We start from the raw sequence: 21815 nt of genomic DNA on the forward strand, positions 1-21815 counted from the left end.
CAGTCTCTGGCAGCTGACTTAAGGCTCGAGTCTTGTGAAATAAGCAAGTGAACTAACCAAAAGGCTCCAGACTGGGGACCCCACCCCCAGCCTGACTTGAGTGGAGGAACTGGTGCCCTTCCCCCTGTTATGACAATGCACAGAAGGAGAGAGAGGTCTCAGAGAACCACCAGAATGCAAAAATTTATTATTAACTGGTTTCAACAAGAAAATGAGTGGATACACCTAGAAACACGGATAGTATCTCCCCCAACAGCAGGCAGGGTGGGGAAGGAAGGCAGGAGGGGTAGACCCAGGAGATTCCCCTCTCTGCTCCAGCGAAGTGGGATCCCAAGGACAGGGCCAGGCTCCCTCCATCCAGCTGCAGGCCCCAAGACTACCTCACCCAGGGAAGCCCAGGACTGCAGCCGAGGGCAGGAGGCTGAGCAGCCACGGGCCAGGCCTAGGGCGTAAAGTAGATAGAGGGGTCCAGGATGTGACCCCTCTAGGCTGACATCACCAGGGGGGCGTCATGGGCTGAGGGTTCTGCAGATATGACATCACCACGGCAGAGATGGACAGCCTGAGATGGGAGAGAGGTGTCAGTCCAGGATGGATAGGCTTGGGGTCCCCTTCCCCTCACCCAGGAGTCCCTCCCTCTCCAGATCCAGCCTCACATGAAGCTACTCATCATCTGCTTAGTGTCCTCAGAGCTCCGGGAGTTGGCAAAGCTGATGAAGGAGCAGTAGACAGCGACCCAAGCGCACCACTTCAGCTGGAAGAGGTAGGTGGGTGGGCGGGTTAGGTCGGTGAGAGGCACCACAATGAGCCCCCACAAGGGCCATTCCCAGGCACTGGTTCCAACCCCAGTTCCACCTGATACAGCTCAAACCCTGAGCCCCAGGAGTCTCTCAGTTCCAGACCCCCATTGTTAACTCCAAGTACCCGAGTTCTGGTCCTACTCCCTGTCCTGCATCTCTGACCCCACCATGTCCCCTCAGGCCTAAGGAGCCTGGCCTTTGACATCCCCCATCGTGCTACGGACCCCACATTTTCTCCACCAGTCCCCACCAAGTTGCATTAGAGCCTGGCCCCACCCTCAGACTGACGTCCTATGTGCCACCCTGACCAGGACACCTGGCTTCCCCGACAGCTCTAGCCTTCTTCACCCAGCATCACCACAGCCCTGCCCCCTCAGCACTGGTCCTGCTTCATTCTGAATCCATGCCTTCCCCACTGTCAGGCAGAGCTACGGGAAGGAAACTCAGCCCTGCCCACCTTGAGCATGAGGCCACACATGCTGAAGATCATGCCGAGCAGGTTCATGTAGTCTGGTGTTGGGTCATCCAAGGCTGGGTTACACTCGCTCGGCGGGGGCTTGTACCTGCAGCAGGGTCAGGGGTGCTCAAGCTCTGCCCCCAGGATGGGCAGGTGCTCCCCTGGGCCTCCAACCCACAATGCGAGGCCCATTCCCATTGTTAAAAATAAAACCACAGGCCCAAAATGGAGTCACTTATGCTAGGCCATGCCACTAAACTGGGGCTTAGTACCTCACCTAATTGGAGCTTCACCCTCCCCCAGAAATGTAGTCTTAACCAGTCAGTCAGGAATTTTCTGGTCAGTACCAATGAGGTAGTCTGTCACATGGGCCCCTCTCCCCTCTCCATCCGCCAAAGGAAGAGGTAACCCACCTAATAAGACCCTTTTTTCCCAAAAAGGAGGTGACTTAATCTGAAATAATCCTTTTTTCTGTTTATGACTTCCTTGTCCTGTCTTTAAAAACCTTTCCCTTTCTGTAGCCTTTAGAGCTCCCCTCTACTTGCTAGATGAGATGTTGCCTGATCCATGAAGCCTTCAATAAGGTCAATTAGATCTTTAAAATTTACTCAGTTGAATTTTGTTTTTTCAACAGATCTGGTGGCAGCGACAGGATCCAAAGTGAACCTCTGACAGCATTCGGGGACAACGAGAAACATAAGCATGGTACCCATGAACCCCTTTTTGAGTCCACTGTCTTTCTTGCCATTTCTAGGGGCCATGGGTAAGTTCCTCTCAGTTCTGACCTCTGCTCTCTTTGTGTCACTCCCAGTCTAATTGGCTTTCCAGCCAGTTACCCATTTGTCTGGAATCACTAGTTCCACGTTGGGAGCTGCTGGTAGTTCAGACCACAGTTCCTCATTTGGTTGGAAACCCCCAGCCTTGGTTCTGTTCCCAGATTCCATGTTAGGAACTGCTGGCGGTATGGTCTGCTGTTCCCCATTTATTTGGGGTCCTTTCCCAGATTCCATGGTGGGCACTGCTGGTGGCAGCTGAGGTTCCCCATTTGTTTGGAATCAGCCCACAATCCCCATTTGGAGTCTGCTGGTTCAATCCTTTCCCCCAGCCCCAGGTTCTGTGTAGGCAGTTGGTGGTGGTGCGCACAGGGCCTTTTCCTTGGCCAGGCCGCAGTAACTGGTTACAGGTGGAATGTTAAGGTATTCATGTTTGTCTGTCTTGCTTTGTGTAGATAAAGCCAGCTAAGAGAGGCTAAGAGAGATGGGAGCTTTCACCTTTAATGAATCAAGCATGCCACCCATCAGCACACCTGCCTTTTTTATGTCTAAGAACTATAATCCCAAAAGCTGTAAATATCTACAAAAATGGCAAAATATTACTAAAAACAACCTAGAGTTACAGTGGCCACTGTGGGGAATGTGTCAGTGAGACAAGATTGTTTATTTCAGAAGTGCTCTTGAGGGACTTCCCTGGTGGCACAATGGTTAAGAATCCACCTGCCAATGCAGGGGACACGGGTTTGAGCCCTGGTCCGGGAAGATCCCACATGCTGCGGAGCAACTAAGCCTGTGCACCACAACTAGTGAGCCTGAGCTCTAGAGCCCGCGAGCCACAACTACTGAGCCCACGCACTGCAACTACTGAAGCCCGGGGGCCTAGAGCCCATGCTCCACAACAGGAGAAGCCACCGCAATGAGAAGCCCACACTGCAATGAAGAGCAGCCCCCTGTCCACAGTTAGAGAAAGCACGCACGCAGCAACGAAGATCCGACACAGCCAAAAAACAAATAAATAAATTTATTTTTTAAAAAAAGTGGGCTTCCCTGGTGGCAATGGTTGAGAGTCCGCCTGCTGATGCAGGGGACACGGGTTCGTGCCCCGGTCCGGGAAGATCCCGCATGCAGCGGAGCGGCTGGGCCCGTGAGCCATGGCTGCTGAGGCCACAGCAGTGAGAGGCCCACATACCGCAAAAAAAAAGAAAAAAAAAACAACAGTGCCCTTGAAAGTGAGGATTTCCAAATTAAGCAAACAGAATGGGATACCTATTTTCATTGGTATATGGAAGCTTCCAAAAGGCTTTAAGTTTCCAAAATAGCCTCATTAAAAGATGGGTTACAAAAAGGCTAATGAAAAATCAAAAACACAAGAAGTACCTAAAACAAAAAAGGAAGGGCTGACATGACTCCTACTGCTCTCCTTTCTCCTTTTTTTTTTTTTTTTTGGCTGCGTTGGGTTTTCGTTGCTGCACGCGGGCTTTCTCTAGTTGCAGAGAGCAGGGGCTACTCTTTGTTGCGGTGCGTGGGCTTCACATTGTGGTGGCTTCTCTTGTTTTGGAGCACGGACTCTAGGCGTGTGGGCTTCAGTAGTTGTGGCATGCAGGCTCAGTAGTTGTGGCGCACGGGCTTAGTTGCTCCGCGGCATGTGGGATCTTCCTGGACCAGGGCTTGAACCCGTGTCCCCCGCATTGGCAGGCGGATTCTTAACCACTGCGCCACCATGGAAGCCCCTCTCTCCTTCTTTACCTGAGTACTCATGTTTGGTTTTTTTTTGTTTTGTTTTTGCGGTACGCGGGCCTCTCACTGTTGTGGCCTCTCCCGTTGCAGAGCACAGGCTCCGGACACGCAGGCTCGGCGGCCATGGCTCACGGGCCCAAGCCGCTCTGCGGCATGTGGGATCTTCCCGGACCGGGGCACGAACCCGTGTTCCCTGCATTGGCAGGCGGACTCTCAACCACTGCGCCACCAGGGAAGCCCCTGAGTACTCATGTTTTACTGATTTTCTTTCCGAACTGCTTTTCCACTCTGAAGGGACTATTCAACAGTTACCATGTAAGAGAGAACTACCCAAGGTTGCAGACGAACCTCCTCGGGTATCTTTCACTCTTTGGTCAAAGATGGAACTAAGGGCCATAGTTAAGGCATTTCCTAAACCTAGGGAGGAACCCCAAAAGTTCTTTGAAGAATCTGGAGTCATTATCAGGGCCTCGACCCCAGGCTGCAAAATCTTTATCAGCTCGTGCACATGCAGGTAGCACCAAATGGACACAGGAAGCAAATTGGCAAAACCCGGAGGATGATCTTCAAGATCCTCAACCAGAGAAAGCTGGCAAAACAACACCTGACCTTTTATAAGCCATTCCTAGGATCTTCCCTACCCCAACTGATCGGTCTGTTATTCAAACATGCAAACCAAAGAAAGATGAATCGGGCCAACTTTAAGGCACGCTTGGAAGCACTCCTCCTATGGCGTTCTGGTCCCATATAAAAGAGTCACTCAACCGGCTCTTAGCTGCCCAATTTGCAAGTAGATTATCTCCTGAGATTAGTGCATTGATAAAAAGACAGAAAATAGGATGGGAGACCACCAGTCTGATGGAGCCAGTGACCATAGCTGAGCACTTTGAAACGACCTTAGAGCAAAAATTTTCCAAGTTGTTGGCCTTACAGCTACAAAAGCTCCAAGGCCAGAGACCTAACATAACATCTTCCTAGAGGTCCACCATCAAAACGCTGGCCCGAGACCCAATGTCTCACATGTAATCAACTGGGACACTGGAAAAAAAGATTGTCCTCAAAGGTCTTATGCAAATTCTTCAACTTGAGTGCCCCGCATCTACCCCCTAAGTATTCCGAGGGATTCTCCAGTAAGCTGTTGTCAGTAATTCCCTTAAACAGCCAAGGGGAAACTAAAATTAAAATTAATGGGAAGGACCGTTCACCGTGCCAAATTCCAGTCGATAATGGAGCTACACTTTCTACTTTTATTTATTTATTTATTTTTTAGTTGCAGCAGGCGGGCTTCTTAGTTGCAGCATGCAGACTCTTAGTTGCGGCACGCATGCGGGATCTAGTTCCCCAACCAGGGATCAAACGCAGGCTCCCTGCATTGGGAGCGTGGAGTTACCCACTGGACCACCAGGGAAGTCCCTACACTTTCTACTTTAAATCCCACTCCCATAGGACAACAAATCCCTCAGAGTGAAAAAGAGGTTTCCTTAGTAGAAGTATCTAACAAACGTTCAGAGAGAATTTCTACCTCAACCAATACAAATGACTCTGGGACCTTTGACTGAAAAGCATTCTTTTTTGCTATGTGACATAGCCCCGGTCAATCTGTTAGGTAGAGATCTCTTTCTAAGTTAAAAGGGCTAATACATTTTGTTTCCAATGGAGACCTCACCGTAAAATTTCCTGACCAACCTGAACCTGATGTTCTCTTACGTTCTTACAATCTGTCCTTGATGTAGAAGAGGAAGGATTCCAACAGAAGTCCCCTAATTTAATTGAGGTGCCCAAAAACCTGTGGGCTATTTCTAATACTGACACTGGGACAATAAAAAGTACAGAGCCTATAAAGATTCAGAGACACATAACTAAACCTCTTCCTCAATTACCTCAATATCCACTAAAGCCTCACACCCGCAACAAAAGATCTCATCTCCCAGCAGGTAATTGTGCCCTGTATTAGCCCCCATGACACACAGATCCTGCCAGCCTGGAAACCTAATGGGTGAGGATGGAGATTTGTCCAGAACTTAAGAGGTTTTTCCTTTTTCCCCCCAGGGAAAGGTTTTGTTTGTTTGTTTGTTTTAGTTTTTATTGGAGTATAGCTGATTTACAATGTTGTGTTAGTTTCTGCTGTACAGCAAAGTAAATCAGTTATATATGTTCATATATCCATTCTTTTTTAGATTCTTTTCCCATTTAAGTCTTTACAGAGTATTGAGTAGAGTTCCCTGTGCTATACAGGAGGTTCTTATTATTAGTTATCTATTTTATATATAGTAGTGTGTATTTGTCAATTCCAGTCTCCCAATTTATCCCTTCCCTCAGGACTTAAGAGCTATTAACGAGACAGTTATTCCCCATTTCCCAGTTGTTGCAAACCCAGAACACCCTTTTGTCATGAGTGACACCAGACTCACAATGGTTCACTGTTGCAGACCTTGGTTCAGCCTTTTTCAGCACCCCTGTAGACCCCAACGGCTGATATCTGTTTGCCTTAACTTGGAACAATCAGCAATACACCTGGACAGTCATGCCTCAAAGGCTCATTGAGGCCCCTTCTTATTTCTCCCAAGTGCTCCACCAAAATGTAAGGACCTGCCAGTCCCGGGGATATCAACTCTTTTACAATAGGCAGACGACTTCTTGCTGTGCTCAGTAACCAAAGAGGCATCCATAAAAGACTCCATGTATCTGCTGCAACAGTTAGCTGAGAAGTGATGGAAGAAATTTTCACATATTGAGGTATGGGGAAGTCATCCTAGCTCATACATGACTGGGCTTGAACTTTTTTTTATTATTATTTATTTATTTATTTATTTTGGCTGCACCGCGTCTTAGTTGCAGGATGCATGTGGGATCTAGTTCCCCAACCAGGGATCAAACCTGGGCCCCCTGTATTGGGAGCTTGGAGTCTTACCCACTAGACCACCAGGGAAGTCCCCTGGGCTTGAACTTTTTGCTAATTAGAGCAGACCGTCTTGTGGCCTGTCAAACAGACATTGTACATCTGCTTTAACCATTAAAACAAACAGACAAAAAATGGAATACAGTTATCAGACTGTTCAGAATGTCCACTTTGAAGATAGGGATAAATGTCCATTCACGCCATCCCTAAGATGCCAATGCATCAACTCCTTTGAAGATGAGGTTCCCTTCCCCAAAACTAAGGTCATGCTGACTCACTGTGTATGTGCTAATCTGTCTCTTGAAACCTCGAAGGAATGTATTATGTTTGATGTTTGTTCTTTGTTCTGACAAGACAGAACTGTGCTTCAGGCATCGAAATGGAGCCGGGTGGTCATTGTGGATGTGGATATATTCCTGCATCACCGAGAACTTGAATTTTCTGAACTGTATCAAACTTAACTACACCACTATTCTCAAGACAATATCTGCTAGCAGCTGCCAGCTGCAACCTTATGGTCTCAAGATCTCCTACTGTAACTATACAACCACTTCAGACCCCAACCAATCCTTACTTGACAGGCACCCTTACTTCTTGCCAGTTCCAGTTATAATTCCTTTTTTTTTTTTTGCTGCACCTCGTGGCATGCGGTACTTCCCTGACCAGGGATCAAACCGGTGCCCCTTGCAGTGGAAGCGTGGCGTCTTAACCACTGGACCACCAGGGAAGCCCCAATTATAATTCTTGACAAACAAGTTATGTAACTGCAGTTTTTGCCTATATAAGCCTCTGCCATTTTGTAGTCTGGCAAAACACAATTCAAGGGCTTCTTGAATCTGTGTTTCCTGGGCTACAGTCCTCAGGTCGGCTTGAATAAAATCCTTTTTAAAAAAAAATAAATTTATTTATTTGGGGTTTTTTCGGCTGTGTTGGGTCTTCGTTGCTGTGCGCGGGCTTTCTCTAGTTGCGGTGAGCAGGAGCTACTCTTTGTTGCGGTATGTGGGCTTCTCATCGTCGTGGCTTCTCTTGTTGTGGAGCACGGGCTCTAGGCGCGTGGGATTCAGTAGTTGTGGCACGTGGGCTCAGTAGTTGTGGCACATGGGCTTAGTTGCTCTGCAGCATGTGGGATCTTCCCAGGCCAGGGATCGAACCCATGTCCCCTGCATTGGCAGGCAGATTCTTAACCACTGCGCCACCAGGGAAGCCCTAAAATTCTTATTATAGGTTGGTTGTTGATTATTTCCACTGACAAAAGGGACATAAACTCTCCAAGGAAAAATTACAATTATCTCTATATACTGTTCATTACCTAGTGCTGAAGGAACCCAGCTATCTCCAAAAAGGATTAGGCTAAACCACGAATGTCCTGTGCCTATAACTAAGCGACAGCTTTGTGGATTTCTAGACTTGATTGGCTACTGTAGACTATGGGTTCCTAATTTTTCTCTATTGGTTTTCCTACTCTATGAACTTACTAAACTTTTAGTCCCTGAGCCCCTTCCTAGGGAAGATAAACATAAGCAGGCTTTTCTAAGACTAAAACCAGTGCTGTAAGAACCGCCAGCCCTAGGCCTACCTAATTACTCAAAACCTTTCACCTTATGCGTGCATGAAAGAGATAAGCAAGCCCTGGCAATGCACACACAAGAGCATAGCAATAAACATAGCCTGTTTCCTATCACAGCATATAACTGGATTCAGTTGCCAGTCCCTATACCAAGTGTCTTAAGGCTATAGCTGCAGCTGCAAAGTTAGTAGGAGCCTCAGCAGATCTAACCCTAGGTAATGGCATTTATTTACAAATTCCTCAGGCTGTCCAAAGTCTTCTTAACTCTGAAATGACTCAACATTTCTCTGCAAGCAGATTAACCTCCTATGAGATCCTTCTGCTTCCACTACCTACTCAACATCTTAAATGTTGCAACGTCCTTAACCCTGCTACATCACCACCCCTGCCTGACAAAGGTGAGCCCCATGACTGCCAGGTAAGAACTACTGATCTAATCTTGCTGATGGGTCCTACTCTAAAAATGAAAAAGGGATACTTTGTTTCCAAGCTGGTTATGATATTACTAACCAATATGAATAACTTGAAAGGGAAACTTCCCACAAACTAAAGCAGCAAGTTATCAAATGACAGACTGTTAATATTTATACCAATAGCTGGTATGCCTTTGGGGTCATCCATGATTTGGGGATATTATGGAAACAAAGGGGTTTTCTTATGTCCTCTGGGCTCCCAATCAAAAATGCAGGGCTTCCCTCATGGTGCAGTGGTTAAGAATCCACCTGCCAATGCAGGGAACACAGGTTCAAGCCCTGGTCTGGGCAAACATGCCTTGGAGCAACTAAGCCCATGCACCACAACTACTGAGCCTGCACTCTAGAGCCCACGCCCCTAAAGCCTGTGCTCTGCAACAAGAGAAGCCACTACAGTGAGAAGCCCGCGCACTGCAACGAAGACCAGACCCCACTCGCCACAACTAGAGAAAGCCCGCGCACAGCAACGAAGACCCAATACAGCCAAAAATAAATCAATAAATAACTGTGTTTTTTGTTTTTGTTTTCTTCGGTATGCAGGCCTCTCACTGTTGTGGCCTCTCCCGTTGCAGAGCACAGGCTCCGGACGCGCAGGCTCAGCAGCCATGGCTCACGGGCCCAGCCGCTCCGCGGCCTGTGGGATCCTCCCGGACCGGGGCACGAACCCGTGTCCCCTGCATTGGCAGGCAGACTCTCAACCACTGCGCCACCAGGGAAGCCCAATAATTGTTTTTAAAAATGCTGAAAAAAATCCATTTATTTAAAAAAAAAAAAAGGGGCAACAAATAAACTACCTTCTTATTGCTATTCTCTTACCTTCTGAAATTGCTATCATTAAAATTGAGGTTCAGGGCTTCCCTGGTGGCGCAGTGGTTGGGAGTCCGCCTGCCAATGCAGGGGATACGGGTTTGTGCCCCGGTCCGGGAAGATCCCACATGCCGCGGAGCGCCTGGGCCCGTGAGCCATGGCCGCTGGTCCTGCGCGTCCGGAGCCTGTGCTCCGCAACGGGAGAGGCCGCGGCAGTGAGAGGCCCGCGTACCGCAAAGAAAAAAAAAAAAAAAATTGAGGTTCAGACCAAAAGGACTGAACCTGAGTTCCAGGAATTCCCTAGCTGACTTTCATGCAGACAGCAGCAACAGAGTATAAATATTATGGCACTGGGAATTCCCTGGTGGTCCAATGGTTAAGACTGGGTGCTTTCACTGTGGTGGCCCAGGTTCAGTCCCTGGTAGGGGAACTAAGATCTCGCAAGCCGCACGGAGCAGCCAGTAAATAAATAAATAAGGCACATATGGATGAAGACCATTCTGCTTCAGCAAAAAATGACCCCTCATTGCCTGACTGGCCATCCTGATGTCCTTGTAACATGGCACCAGCCTGCTCCTGAACAGAGACTTTTTTTTTTTTTTTTTTTTTTTTTTATTTTTTGGTAACACCATGGGCGGCTTGTGAGATCTCAGTTCCCCCGCCAGGGATTGAATCCTGGCCCTCGGCAATGAAAGCACAGAGTCCCAACCACTGGTCTGCCAGGGAATTCCCTGAACAGAGAAATTAAGGTGCACAAACAGTGGTTGTAAATTAAATGAACAATTGGGGCTATGGGAAACCCAGGATGGCCACTTCCAGCTCCACAGCAAACCCCATTTTTCAGTTTTTGCATCCCTTCACCCATCACAGTGCAGTTTTTTTTGTTTTTGTTTTTGTGGTACGCAGGCCTCTCACTGTTATGGCCTCTCCCATTGCGGAGCACAGGCTCTGGACACGCAGGCTCAGCGGCCATGGCTCACGGGCCTAGTGGCTCCGCGGCATGTGGGATCTTCCCGGACTGGGGCACGAACCCGTGTCCCCTGCATCGGCAGGCGGACTCTCCACCACTGAGCCACCAGGGAAGCCCCACAGTGCATTTAAGATGACTCAAATGATGAATAGACATTGGTGGGGAGACACAAAATTACAAAAACAGTTTACCACCAATGTTTGACCTGTCAGGTCCATAACCCTGGAAAAACTATTTTTGTTCCCAGAGGCCTCAGACCTCCTCCCTCTGGGCCCTCTGAGCACCTACAGCTGGATTTCATTCAACTGCCACCTAGTATCGGTTATCAGTAAGTTCTTGTTATTGTATGTATATTTTCAGGATGGGTTGAAGCCTTCCCTTGCCACAAGGCTGATGCCCTCACAATGGCAAAGAAGCTGTTAGAAAATGTGTTTACCAGGCGAGGTATACCTTCCACAATCTCCAGTGATTGAGGCACCGACTTCACTGGGCAAACCAGACAAGGCTTAATGAAAACCGTGCAAACTTCTTGGAATTATCACTTTCCCTATCACCCTCAATCATCAGGCAAGGTAGAGAGAACTAATGGGATCCTCAAAAATCTCTAAACTTGCTAAAACTAGTGGACTCCCTTGGCCTAAGGTATTGCCTCTGGCCATGCCAACTGTTCCCAGTACCCCCTGTGGAAAACATAGACTCACTGCACATGGAACAGTCACCAGGAGACCAGTGTCAATTGGTATACACCTTTCTGCTGATCCCTTATTATCTCATGTTAGTATGACCACCTACTATAAGTCTTTCATGTCTTAGGCCTATCATCGACAGGTTAAAGAAGCCTTCCAAGATCCCAGTTCAAAGGATTGTGTTGGTCACAGTCTGGAGCCTGGTGACTGGGTATTATGGAAACGTCATCAGAGGAAGACAGCCCTCAAGCCCATTGGAAGAGACCACACCAAGTGCTCCTAACCACTGACACTGCTGCAAAACTAGAAGGCATTGAGCCTTGGGTACACATCTCACAGCTAAGGAAGGCTCCACCAGACATCTAGTCCTGTACAGACGCTGGAGACCTCTGAATGTAACTGATAAGGAAGAGAAGCAGCTGACATCAAGGTGGACTGCTTCTGTCCCAGACGCCAGCTATAGACCATACTTGAACTAAACGTGAAACCCTTCCTCCTTTTTCTTTTCTTTACTCTGGTATTGACCTGAAAAGATGTTTTCACCCTTCTCTCCCAGACCATTGCTAAGGGAGGTAAGCTTTCAGACTGCTGGATTTGTCAACAAAGATTCCAATCTATCCATGATGCCAGAGACCCCCTGGTCCTTCCTGTGACCAATTTCTCTTCTATTCTCAAAGTCACAGAAAACTACAATCGAACCCCCTAAAAATTTCTTATGCGGTTCAACTTGTACAGCCAGAACAACCTATGCCTTGTTGTTGCCTTTCTCCCATCATAACTTACTCAGTTAGACACAATTACCTAGTAAATCTTAGTGCATTTGCACCCCCATGTTCCCATTATAATCTAGATCAGATTTGCCCCCAATCACTAAGAGATCTCACCAGCAGCAACCATGCTTGCAAGGCATTTAGAACAACACTTTATTTCAGGATGGGAGATTCTCTTCCCATACGTGCTGAAAACCTAACTGACACCTGGTTGGAATGGGTAAACGCAGTAATTCCTGTGACTGAATCCATTAACAGTACCTCTTAACGGGAATGGTTTGTGTCCCCATAGGGTCTTTGTCCATGGTGGTTATCATTCTCTTTGGGCCTCTGAATGCCTAGATAGCCAGTGCACAGGGGGCAATACCTCTTAGGTTATGTAACTGGGCCCCTGACATTCCACAAGGGAACTAAGACACCTCATTAGTCAAATCCCCTGGATTTACATCATCAAGTTAAAAAATAACGATGAGCGGGACTTCCCTGGTGGTCCAGTCGCTAAGACTCCACGCTGCCAAGGCAGGGGGCCCGGGTTTGATCCCTGGTCAGGGAACTGGGAACTAGATCCCACATGCTACATGCTACAAGGAAGATCCCACATGCCGCAACTAAGACCCACCGCAGCCAAATAAGTAAATAAATATTTTTTTAAAAATAACGATGAGGATTTCATGACTCAGGATTCATTTCCTTCGGCAGGGCCATCAGCCCAAGAAAGATCCTTAGATTCTCTGGCCAAAGTTGTTCTTTATAATAGAATAGCCCTTGATTATCTTTTAGCTGAGCAAGGAGTGTCTATGCTGTGGTCAATACCACCAGCTGCACCTGGATTAACCCTTCTGGATTAGCTGAAACTCTATTATATAAAATCACTGAACAAGCCAGTTGGCTTAAGAAGGTGACTCCTTCAACGGGAACTTTCTTTTTTTAGGAGGGATCGAACCCGTGCCCACTGCATTGGAAGCGTGGAGTCCTAACCACTGGACCCCCAGGGAATTCCCAATGGGAACTTTCTTTGACGTATTTGATTTTGCCTGGTTTGGATCCTGGGGACCATGGCTCTGAAGTGCCCTCCAAACATTGTGAATTATCCTGTTTATTATAATAATCTCCCTGGTGCACTTAATCTCTCAAAAGCTTTAAATGCATACTCACTGCCACTAACCACCAAGCAAAAGATCTCCTTAAGACTCGAACATCAGAAGAGTAACAAAAAAGTGACCAACTTAAAAACTGTGAACCTGAAGCCAGCCAGGACCTGTGACTATCACAGGGGTTAAGCAAAAATATCATAACCTCTGGTTAGCACACAAAGGAACAAGAAAAACTACGAGAACCTCAGAGCAGTAGCTGAGAGTGGCCCTCATGCCTTAAGTTTTGCTCACATCTCTCAGTTAAGCTGAGAGTCTGATTAAGGTGGGGAGGGTGGGAGGAGGGGGCATTGTTAAAGAGAAAACCACAGGCCAAAAATGGAGTCCCTTATGCTAGGCCAAGCAACCAAAGCAGGGCTCAATACCTAACCTAACCGAAGCTTCAACCTCCTCCAAACATGTAGTCTTAACCGGTCAGTCAGGAATTTTCTGGTCAGCACCAATGAGGTAGTCGGTCACATGGGTCCTCTCCCCTCTCCATCCTCCAAAAGGAAGACGAGGTAACCCCACCTAATAAGACGCTTTTTCCCCCAAAAGGTAAATGACCTAATCTGAAATCACCCGTTTTTCTGATTATGACTTCCTCGTCTTGCCTTTAAAAAACCTTTCCCTTTCTGTAGCCCTTTAGCGCTCCCCTCTACTTGCTAGATGGGATGCTGCCCAATTCATGAATCATTTGATAAATCCAATTATATCTTTAAATTTTAAAGATGAATTTTGTTTTTTTTTGCTTTTTAACACCATGACAACTAGGATCCTCACCTCAGCACTTTGTTGGGCCTCCGTGGGTCCGACATATTGTTCGCGGACATAGCGAGTCGCGCCTCTTCCGCTGCGGGAGTCTCAGCTTCCGGCGGCTTCCAGCAGGGAAACGGAGGATGGCTTTTAGAGTAACACCCTCAGCCCTCGCGCTTCCGTTCCTGCCGGCGGGAGCTGGAACTCCCCCCATCCAGGGGACAGAGAATTCGAAGAAGCCAAAAATGTTGCAAGAAAACAGGACGTGGGGAAAGAAACCGAGACGCTGGAAACAAGCTTCAGTGTTTCCAGCGCTTTCTCCAAAAAGCCTAAACGTTGAACCAGGAAGTGAGAAATAGGCAGTAGACTATGGAGGACAATAATAAGGTTACACCAAAGCGTGGGTTCCCAGGGCAGAAAGCCCCGGTGCAGGCTACTGTACGGTGGTGAGGAAGGGAGGGCGGAGCAATGGCTTTCCCGGAGCCAAAACCGCGGGCCCCGGAGCTGCCTCGGAAGCTGTTGAAGACGTTGGACTGCGGGCAGAGGGCGGTGCGAGCCGTGCGATTTAATGGTGAGCACCCTTATCGTCATTCCGGGTCCTACCTCCGCCTTCTGAAGTCGGCGGCCCAGTAACCCCCTCGTGGTGTTCCCCAGTGGATGGCAATTACTGTCTGACTTGCGGCAGCGACAAGACCCTGAAGCTGTGGAGCCCGCTGCGAGGGACGCTACTGCGGACGTACAGCGGCCACGGCTACGAGGTGCTGGACGCGGCAGGGTGAGCCGGGGGCCAGAGCGGGATCGAGGCGCTGAGGCCGGGGTCAGAGGTAGACGCTGATCTTCCCTGCTTTGCTCTCTAGCTCCTTTGACAACAGCAGTCTCTGCTCCGGCGGCGGGGACAAGGCAGTGGTGCTGTGGGATGTGGCATCGGGGCAGGTCGTGCGCAAATTCCGGGGCCACGCGGGGGTGAGTGCAAGCAAGAAACGGCCTCGTTAGAAAGGACCGGAATTGCGTGTAGGTGGTGACAGGCACCCACCCCTCCCCACGCAATTACAGCGCAAGGATCCTTACCCACGGCCCCGCCTTCACCAAGCTCTGTCCTTGCAGTTCCTCCAAAAACTTTCACCTCCCCTACCCCTAGCCTTTTCCCTTGCTTTAACTTGCACTGGGAACCCTGCTTTTATCCCCATCCAAAGTCCAGCCTTCTCTAAGCTGCTGTTCCTGTTTTGCAGAAGGTGAACACAGTGCAGTTTAATGAAGAGGCCACAGTTATCCTGTCTGGTGAGTCCGGGGCCTAGGCAGGTGGGCGCAGGGGGCTGCCCCGGCCCCCCCAAACCTGATCCACTTTCATGCTGACCTCACAGGCTCTATCGATTCCACCATCCGCTGCTGGGACTGCCGCTCACGGAGACCTGAGCCCATACAGACGCTGGACGAAGCCAAGGATGGCATATCCAGCGTGAAGGTGTCAGACCATGAGGTCCTCGCAGGGTGAGTGGGACCAGGACCTTGCCCCTCCCCAGGTGCCACTGGGGATCATAGCTGTCTCTGTACTTAGATTAAAATCTACTCTCAAAAAAAAAAAAAAAAAATCTACTCTCCTCACTGCACTCACAAGGCCTTGCATGGTCTGGTCTCTGTTGTGCTCTCAGTTTTTATTCATTCCCAGGCTCATTTCTGTTAAATATGCCACACATGCTCCCACCCCAGGACCGACTTTTGCAATTGCTCTTCCTCTGCCTGGGCTACCCTTCTACTACTTATTCCGAGTGTGTTTGAGCACCACCTGCAGGTCACGTTTTCAGTCAATGAGCATACAGGAGTGAAAAGATAGGAAAACAAGGAAAAACCCCACTTACATAGAGTTGATGTTCTACCTGCAGGAGACAATTAAAAAAAAAATATTCCCATGCAGGGCTGCCCAAATGTTGCCACAACCTGAGGGAGTGCCGATACCACCACTGGGGGCATTTGGGCTGCATGGCGTGGTGGCCTACCCAGTTCCCACACATCCCCCCTTGGACTGCATATGGCCGGCTCCTTCTCATCTTTAAGTACCAATTCAAACGTCACCTCCTCGGGGACCTGATTACCCTCAGTCAGCAAGGCTCCACGTTGGCAGCAAGTGCTCCTGGCTTGGTAGCAGCTGTGTCCCAAGCTCCCACACAGGGTGTAGCCCAGAGAAGGAGCTCAGTATAAATCAGAAACAGATGCAGTGGGACCTGATTGGCCCCTGGGGCTGAGTCTCAAAGCCAGTGCCTCAGAATTCCACTCATGAATTCCCTTCAATGCATGTTTTCTGTGGCCAGTCCTGAACATGACATGACAGTGAAGGGTGCCCAGGAAGGGCAGGCACCCAGCCTTGCTCTCAGGGCCCTGGCCAGGTGAGAGGGTACAGGAACACCAAAGCTGGAGCCCTGGACCTGCTGGCCCCTGTGATGCTTCAGCTGGATCCATCCTCTCTTGCAGCTCCGTAGATGGCCGGGTAAGGCGCTATGACCTGAGGATGGGGCAACTCTTCTCAGACTACGTGGGCAGTGAGTGTGGCTGGGGCTGTGAGGCAGGCAGGGAAGGTGGGGGCAGCACGGGAGACCCCAGCCTGACCTGCTTGCCCACCCCTCCCTTTCCCCCAGGCCCCATCACCTGCACCTGCTTCAGCCGGGACGGGCAGTGCACCCTGGTGTCCAGCCTGGACTCCACGTTGCGGCTTCTAGACAAGGACACAGGGGAGCTGCTGGGCGAGTGAGTTCTCAGGGCTGTGGGCCCCCTCCCCCACTCCCAGTAAGGCCCCAAACCCCCACTGATGCCACTCACACCCAGGTACACGGGCCATAAGAACCAGGAGTACAAGCTGGACTGCTGCCTGAGCGAGCGCGACACGCACGTGGTCAGCTGCTCCGAGGACGGGAAGGTGTTCTTCTGGGACCTGGTGGAGGTGAGCCTGTGCACCGGGGGGCCTGCCCGGTCCTTACCTGAGTCACTCCCAGGCCTTTATAAGGGAGTGCTGTTAGAACTGGGGGCTGGAAGGAGGAGTGAGTGAGGGGATGAGGCGAGAACATTCCTGGCAAAGGGCACAGCATGTGATAAGCCTCGGGGTTGTGGCACACACACACTGGTCAGGAGATAGAAGCACTTTGGATGGCACTGGCGGTAGCAGAATCCAGGTCAGGCAGGGCCACTGGGACTGACCCTGGGGTAGGAGGAGCGGATAGTGGCATCTGACCTCAGGGGAGACAGGGCTATAGTTTTCAGGAAATCTGAGCTACCCCTGAGCATCCCTGTGGTATCCAGCCCCCAAGCCCTGTGGGCCCTGTCCTGATGTGTCTCAGCCTGTTGGGGGTGTCAGGATGCGAACTGACCAGCCAGGCGTAGTGGGGTCAGAGCTGGGGCTTGGCCAGAGAAGTAAGCCTCCTAAGAGGATGGAGGGAACCAGGGGGCCCTGGAGAGTCCAGGGGCCAGCTCTCCCTCTGGGAACTAAGAAGGTGCCAACGTTCTGCCTACTTCTTGAGGTTCCTGTAGACCGGAAGTCACCCTGAAGGGGAGGGCACATGAAGGGACACTTTCCAGGTGGAAAGAGGAATGGTGGCCTCCTTGAAGAACTGTGTTTGTTGAGCTGTGCCTGCAGGGTGATGAAGGGAGCGGGCATTGAGGCTATCAAGTGGGCGGGTGAAGCCCAGATGGCGGCAGAGGGGGAGGGAAGCTGGGACCCACATGTGACCGGCCATGGAGGAGGGTAGTGGCTGTGAAGGTGGAGAGAATCAGCAATCTCTGGGCATGGTCTAAAGGTAGAACCAAGAGGATTTACCGACAGGGATGTGAGATGTAAGAGAAAGATTCAAGATGTTTGACCTGAGCACCTAGAAGGACGGAGTGACTGAGGGGCTCAGTTTGTGGCTGGTTCAATTTACAGTGTCTCGGAAGCACTTAGACGCATGTGGCTGAGAGCGGGGGGGAAAGCGGCTGAGGGGAGGGAGACACACTGGTGACACTCCCAACCCCCTCACTCCACAGGGTGCCCTGGCGCTGGCCCTGCCTGTAGGTCCCAGTGTGGTACAGTCGCTGGCCTACCACCCCACGGAGCCCTGCCTGCTGACCGCCATGGGGGGCAGCATCCAATGCTGGCGGGAAGAGACCTACAAGGCTGAGGATGGCACAGGCTGAAGCCAGGGGACCCACGACCAAGGACAGAGAGAGACAGCCTGAGGAGGACCACTGAGACCATGTATTCTAGACATGCTGCTGACCAAGGAGTTGGGAGGAGCTGGGTCTGCAAACTAATAAATAGAGGAGGTGGTGAGGCCTCCCTGGGGCTGCACCGTCCAGTGTTCAGTCCTCGTTCTTCTCGGGCGTGAAGGCATCTACCTTCTGGGCAAAAGTTTCAGCCACGAGCAGCGGAAAGACCAGGGAGGCATCAGCATAGACCTGTGGAGGGGACTCAGGTGAGCCACGGGACCCAAGGCCGTACCCCAGGAGACCCTGTGCCCCAGCTGGCTGGCCGGCCCTCACCTTGACAGGCTGTGCGTCCACCCGGATCTTGCCCCAAGAGACAGCTTCATCTGGCCGGGCGCCTGAGTCAGAGCCATCAAATTCCTGGGCTGTGTTGATGTAGACAGCGTAGTCAGCCCCATTCCGCTGTAGGGAGGGGCAGAGTGGGCTGTCAGCCACACAGACTCCAAGGCAGGGCACTGTAGCTAGAGGCTGAGGGACGTGTTCCAGATGAAGGAAGCCCTTGGCTGCCCCTCATTCCAAGGGAAGGGCCCCACGTCAACATCTGGGCAGAGTGAGGGGTCACGGGATGCTGGGCAGACAGTGGGCAGCGTTGCTCCAGACTCGCCTGCTAGGTAGCAAGAGCCCTCCCACATCTGCCACCAGCTCTGTAGAAGACCTCCAAATCCAACTTACCTCTCCCCTCTCTATGACCCCCACCCTGGGCCCCTCATTTGTTCCCCCCAGAGCAGCCAGAGAGCGCCTGAGAGCACCTGAGTGGCTCTCAAGGCCCTGCACTTTCTGCCTGTCACCTCCTGCCTCACCTCCTCCTCCCACTCTCGCCTTCGCCAGCCTCCTAGCTGTTCCTTGACCTACATCAGGCACCTCAGAACCTTTGCACTGACTGGTTCCACTGCTGGGAATTCTATCTCGCCCCCACCCCCCAAGACAACCACATGGCTCATGGGACCACCCCCTGAAAAACCTCTGCTGGCAGGTCACACTTCCCAGGAAGCTTTCCCTTTTATGAACAGCACCCCTTTCACTTGCCATCTTGTCATCCTTCCTTATTTTTCTCCATAGCAATTACTACCACCTGATACTCATGTCACCTGTTTGCTATCTCCCCCCACTAGAACATCAGTGCCAGGAGGGCAGGGATCTTGGCCTGTCTAGTCCACAGCTGTCTACCCAGCACATGGCATAGGCCTAGTACACAGGCCTGTCTGCATGACGGGCCTGAGTGCCACCCCCTACTAGGGAGCACACACACTCCATCCCTGCTCACCATGAGGTTGGCGTTGGCAATGTGGTGCTTGACCATGCCACCGCCCAGGATGATCATCCCAGTGCGCCTGGCGAAGATGGCCTGTGTGTTGATGAGCCTGAGGTCTGGGAAAGAGGGCTGTGTCAGGCCGCGGGCCCAGGCAGCCCTCCTCCCCCGCTCCTCTGGAGCCCCAGCACCTTACCTTCAACGATGTCCAGGACCAGGCCTGGGTTCTTATAGGAATGGAAGAAGATCATGTCACCCAGCGAGCCATCTGTGAGTGCCGGGCTCAACACAGGGATGTGGTTCTGGGAAACAGCAAGGCAGGAGAGCGGTTAGAGCTCAGAGCCCTGCAGGGGCAGTCTGGGAGCACTCCCTCCTCTTTGCCTGATTCTGGGCAGGGAGCTTAACTTCACTTGTGCCTGGCACATAAAGAATGGTAGCTCTTGTTTTTCTGATTGCTGGGCCCCATAGCCTCTGAGGAGCATGGGACCCTACACCAGGCCCCATGGGGGCTGCTAAGCACTGCCCCCAACTGCTTCCCAGTAGTCTAGGAGTAGAGCCAGAATACAAGGACCACACTCAACAGCTGTGGGACCTCAGGCAAATTGCCTAACCTCTCTGTTTCTGAGGTTCCTCTCCTAGGAGTGGGAATAAGAATAGTACCAACTCCCCAGGTGGCTGTAAAGATGAAACAACACATGCCAAAGCCTGGCAACTTTGCCCCCACCCAGCCCCTCACCTTCTGGGCCCAGTAATACACTGACTCTGGGTTGTTTATCTCCTTGCCAAGCCGGGCGATCATCTTGGAAGGCGTCCACTTCACACCCTAGGAGGAGACATCAGCTTCAGCCAGCGGCACCTCCCCTGACACCCACCGTGCCACCCGCACCCCCCGCCCCAGGTTCCTCCAGCCTCACCTCCGTGTTCTGCTCCAGCACCATCTGGTCCAAAATGGGCATCAGCCAGTCCTCAAACTTGCAGTAATTGTCATTGGGCACCAGCAGGTTTCCGATCCTGGGGACAGGAGGCATGTGGGCATCAGGGTCCAGGACCCTCAGCCTGGCTCCCCTACCCAGCACCACTCAGGGCCCCCCACCTGTTGATTCCGTTCTCACGTAGCTCCTTCCCCCTGAGGCTGAACTCGCCCAGGTATGTGGGCGCCAGACACTTGATGAAATCCTCCTCCACACCCCCAGCCGTGGTCACCAAGACGTCCACCTGCAGTCACAAGGCAGTGAGGTTGGCCAAGGAAGGGAGGCCCTGCTTTCGTACCGCAGGACTCCTAACTCCCAACTCTCATCCAGTGACCCTTGTGGGGAGCTCTGCTGCAAAACAAAACTGACCCATAGTTCCCTATCTCACTTCAATGACCAGTAATCTTATTGCCCATTAAGACCCAGAGAGGCCAAGGCCACAACCCCACCAGGTCCCCACCATGTTGTGCTGCACGAGGTAACGGATGGTCTCACGGATGCCCGAACTGATGAGGTTGGATGTGTAGCCCAGAAAAATGGTGCAGCCGGTGAGTGGGCGGCAGCTCTGGGTCAGGTCTGCATGTTGGTCTTCATCCTGAGCCAGCGGCTCTAGTTTCTTCTCTATCTAGGTGTGTAAGGGCAGGGTCGAGTTAACCTCTGGCCCCAAACTCCAGCCCAAGGACCCCAGGTGGGTTTCAGAGACAGACTCCGCGCCCAGGCCCTGCCCACTGAGGGATATGGGACCACTTCTACCTGGAACCAGGGAGTGAACGCCCCTGTGCAGGCTCCGCCCTTTCCACAGCCCAAGTCTCAGGTCACACACTCAGGCTTTGCCTCTTTTCAGGAATCACTTTTGCAGTCCCGAACCCTCTCCCCACTGGGAAAAGCAAATCCAACCTCAGGTCCCGCCCTGCCTTAGGCTCCTCCTTCAATCCCTCCCTCAACTGCGCGGTCTGGCCCCAGACTCCGCGCATTCCAGAATACCTGCACATGTTGCCTATAACGCGCCTCCTACCTAGAATCAGTCCCAACCCACTCCCCAGCACAAAAACTCGCGCCCAGGAGGTGGTCCCCGTCTCTCTCCAACTATCGGACGAAAAACACACCTCCTCCCAAGGAAGTCCCGCCCCCAAGTACCCCACAGTGCTACTGGAGGCCACGCCCCCTCAACCCAGGAAGTCCCACCCAGGCCTCACCATGGCGTTGACTTGCTGCACCGCGCGCCCGAAGTTGGTGGCCTGGAAACCAGTGGTGCCGAAGGCCTCCAGCAGCGCGCGGTAGTTCACGCCACGGTCGAAGTCGTAGCCCCGGACCTGGGCGCTCTCGGACGGCAGTGCCGAGCTGTGCTTCAACACGGCGGCCAGCGCCGCCGCGGGCGCCTCCCTCTCCAGGGGACCCTCCATGCTCCTGCGGCCGCACTGTCAAATCAGAGCCGCCCCAGGCCAGGCCTCCGGCGGCCTCGAACACCTCTAAGCCCCAGCACGCACAACCTGCGGAGGGCCGGAAGTTGTGCATGTCACATGAACCGCCGACGCCCGGAACC

The 21815-nt window shown here is 51.5% G+C and overlaps 3 protein-coding genes and 1 long non-coding RNA gene across 5 annotated transcripts; 1 reads left to right on the forward strand and 3 right to left on the reverse strand.

Annotated features, from left to right (window-relative positions):
• Positions 1 to 158: 158 nt before the first annotated feature.
• On the reverse strand, positions 159 to 14016 carry WDR83OS (WD repeat domain 83 opposite strand). Its single transcript, XM_027084899.1, has 4 exons — positions 13853 to 14016; positions 1258 to 1363; positions 657 to 754; positions 159 to 562 (listed from the first exon to the last, which is right to left on the reverse strand). Exons 1-4 carry the CDS (start codon positions 13900 to 13902, stop codon positions 496 to 498), a joined length of 321 nt encoding a protein of 106 aa, XP_026940700.1. The 5' UTR covers positions 13903 to 14016; the 3' UTR covers positions 159 to 495.
• An 18-nt stretch (positions 14017 to 14034) lies between these two features.
• On the forward strand, positions 14035 to 18138 carry WDR83 (WD repeat domain 83). Of its 2 annotated transcripts, XM_027084892.1 has the most exons (9): positions 14045 to 14396; positions 14480 to 14600; positions 14683 to 14788; positions 15055 to 15103; positions 15187 to 15313; positions 16292 to 16359; positions 16456 to 16564; positions 16643 to 16757; positions 17834 to 18137. In XM_027084892.1, exons 1-9 carry the CDS (start codon positions 14294 to 14296, stop codon positions 17981 to 17983), a joined length of 948 nt encoding a protein of 315 aa, XP_026940693.1. In that variant the 5' UTR covers positions 14045 to 14293; the 3' UTR covers positions 17984 to 18137. The 2 variants fall into 2 exon arrangements, with proteins under 2 accessions (XP_026940694.1, XP_026940693.1); XM_027084893.1 differs by lacking the exon at positions 14683 to 14788 and having other exon boundaries at positions 14035 to 14396; positions 14480 to 14583; positions 17834 to 18138.
• LOC113608503 (uncharacterized) lies at positions 15459 to 16753 on the reverse strand. Its single transcript, XR_003428346.1, has 3 exons — positions 16637 to 16753; positions 16466 to 16553; positions 15459 to 16322 (listed from the first exon to the last, which is right to left on the reverse strand). It is a non-coding gene; the product is annotated as an uncharacterized LOC113608503 (long non-coding RNA).
• Positions 18023 to 21804, reverse strand: DHPS (deoxyhypusine synthase). Its single transcript, XM_027084883.1, has 9 exons — positions 21469 to 21804; positions 20733 to 20897; positions 20395 to 20516; positions 20216 to 20312; positions 20038 to 20124; positions 19498 to 19603; positions 19317 to 19420; positions 18329 to 18454; positions 18023 to 18244 (listed from the first exon to the last, which is right to left on the reverse strand). The coding sequence occupies exons 1-9, from the start codon at positions 21673 to 21675 to the stop codon at positions 18149 to 18151; spliced, it is 1110 nt and encodes a 369-aa protein (XP_026940684.1). The 5' UTR covers positions 21676 to 21804; the 3' UTR covers positions 18023 to 18148.
• Positions 21805 to 21815: the final 11 nt, after the last annotated feature.

Source organism: Aethalodelphis obliquidens, unplaced genomic scaffold (genome assembly GCF_003676395.1).
Source record: "Aethalodelphis obliquidens isolate GAN/ISIS:26980383/991018 unplaced genomic scaffold, ASM367639v1 scaffold53, whole genome shotgun sequence".
NCBI classification, from domain to species: domain Eukaryota; kingdom Metazoa; phylum Chordata; class Mammalia; order Artiodactyla; family Delphinidae; genus Aethalodelphis; species Aethalodelphis obliquidens.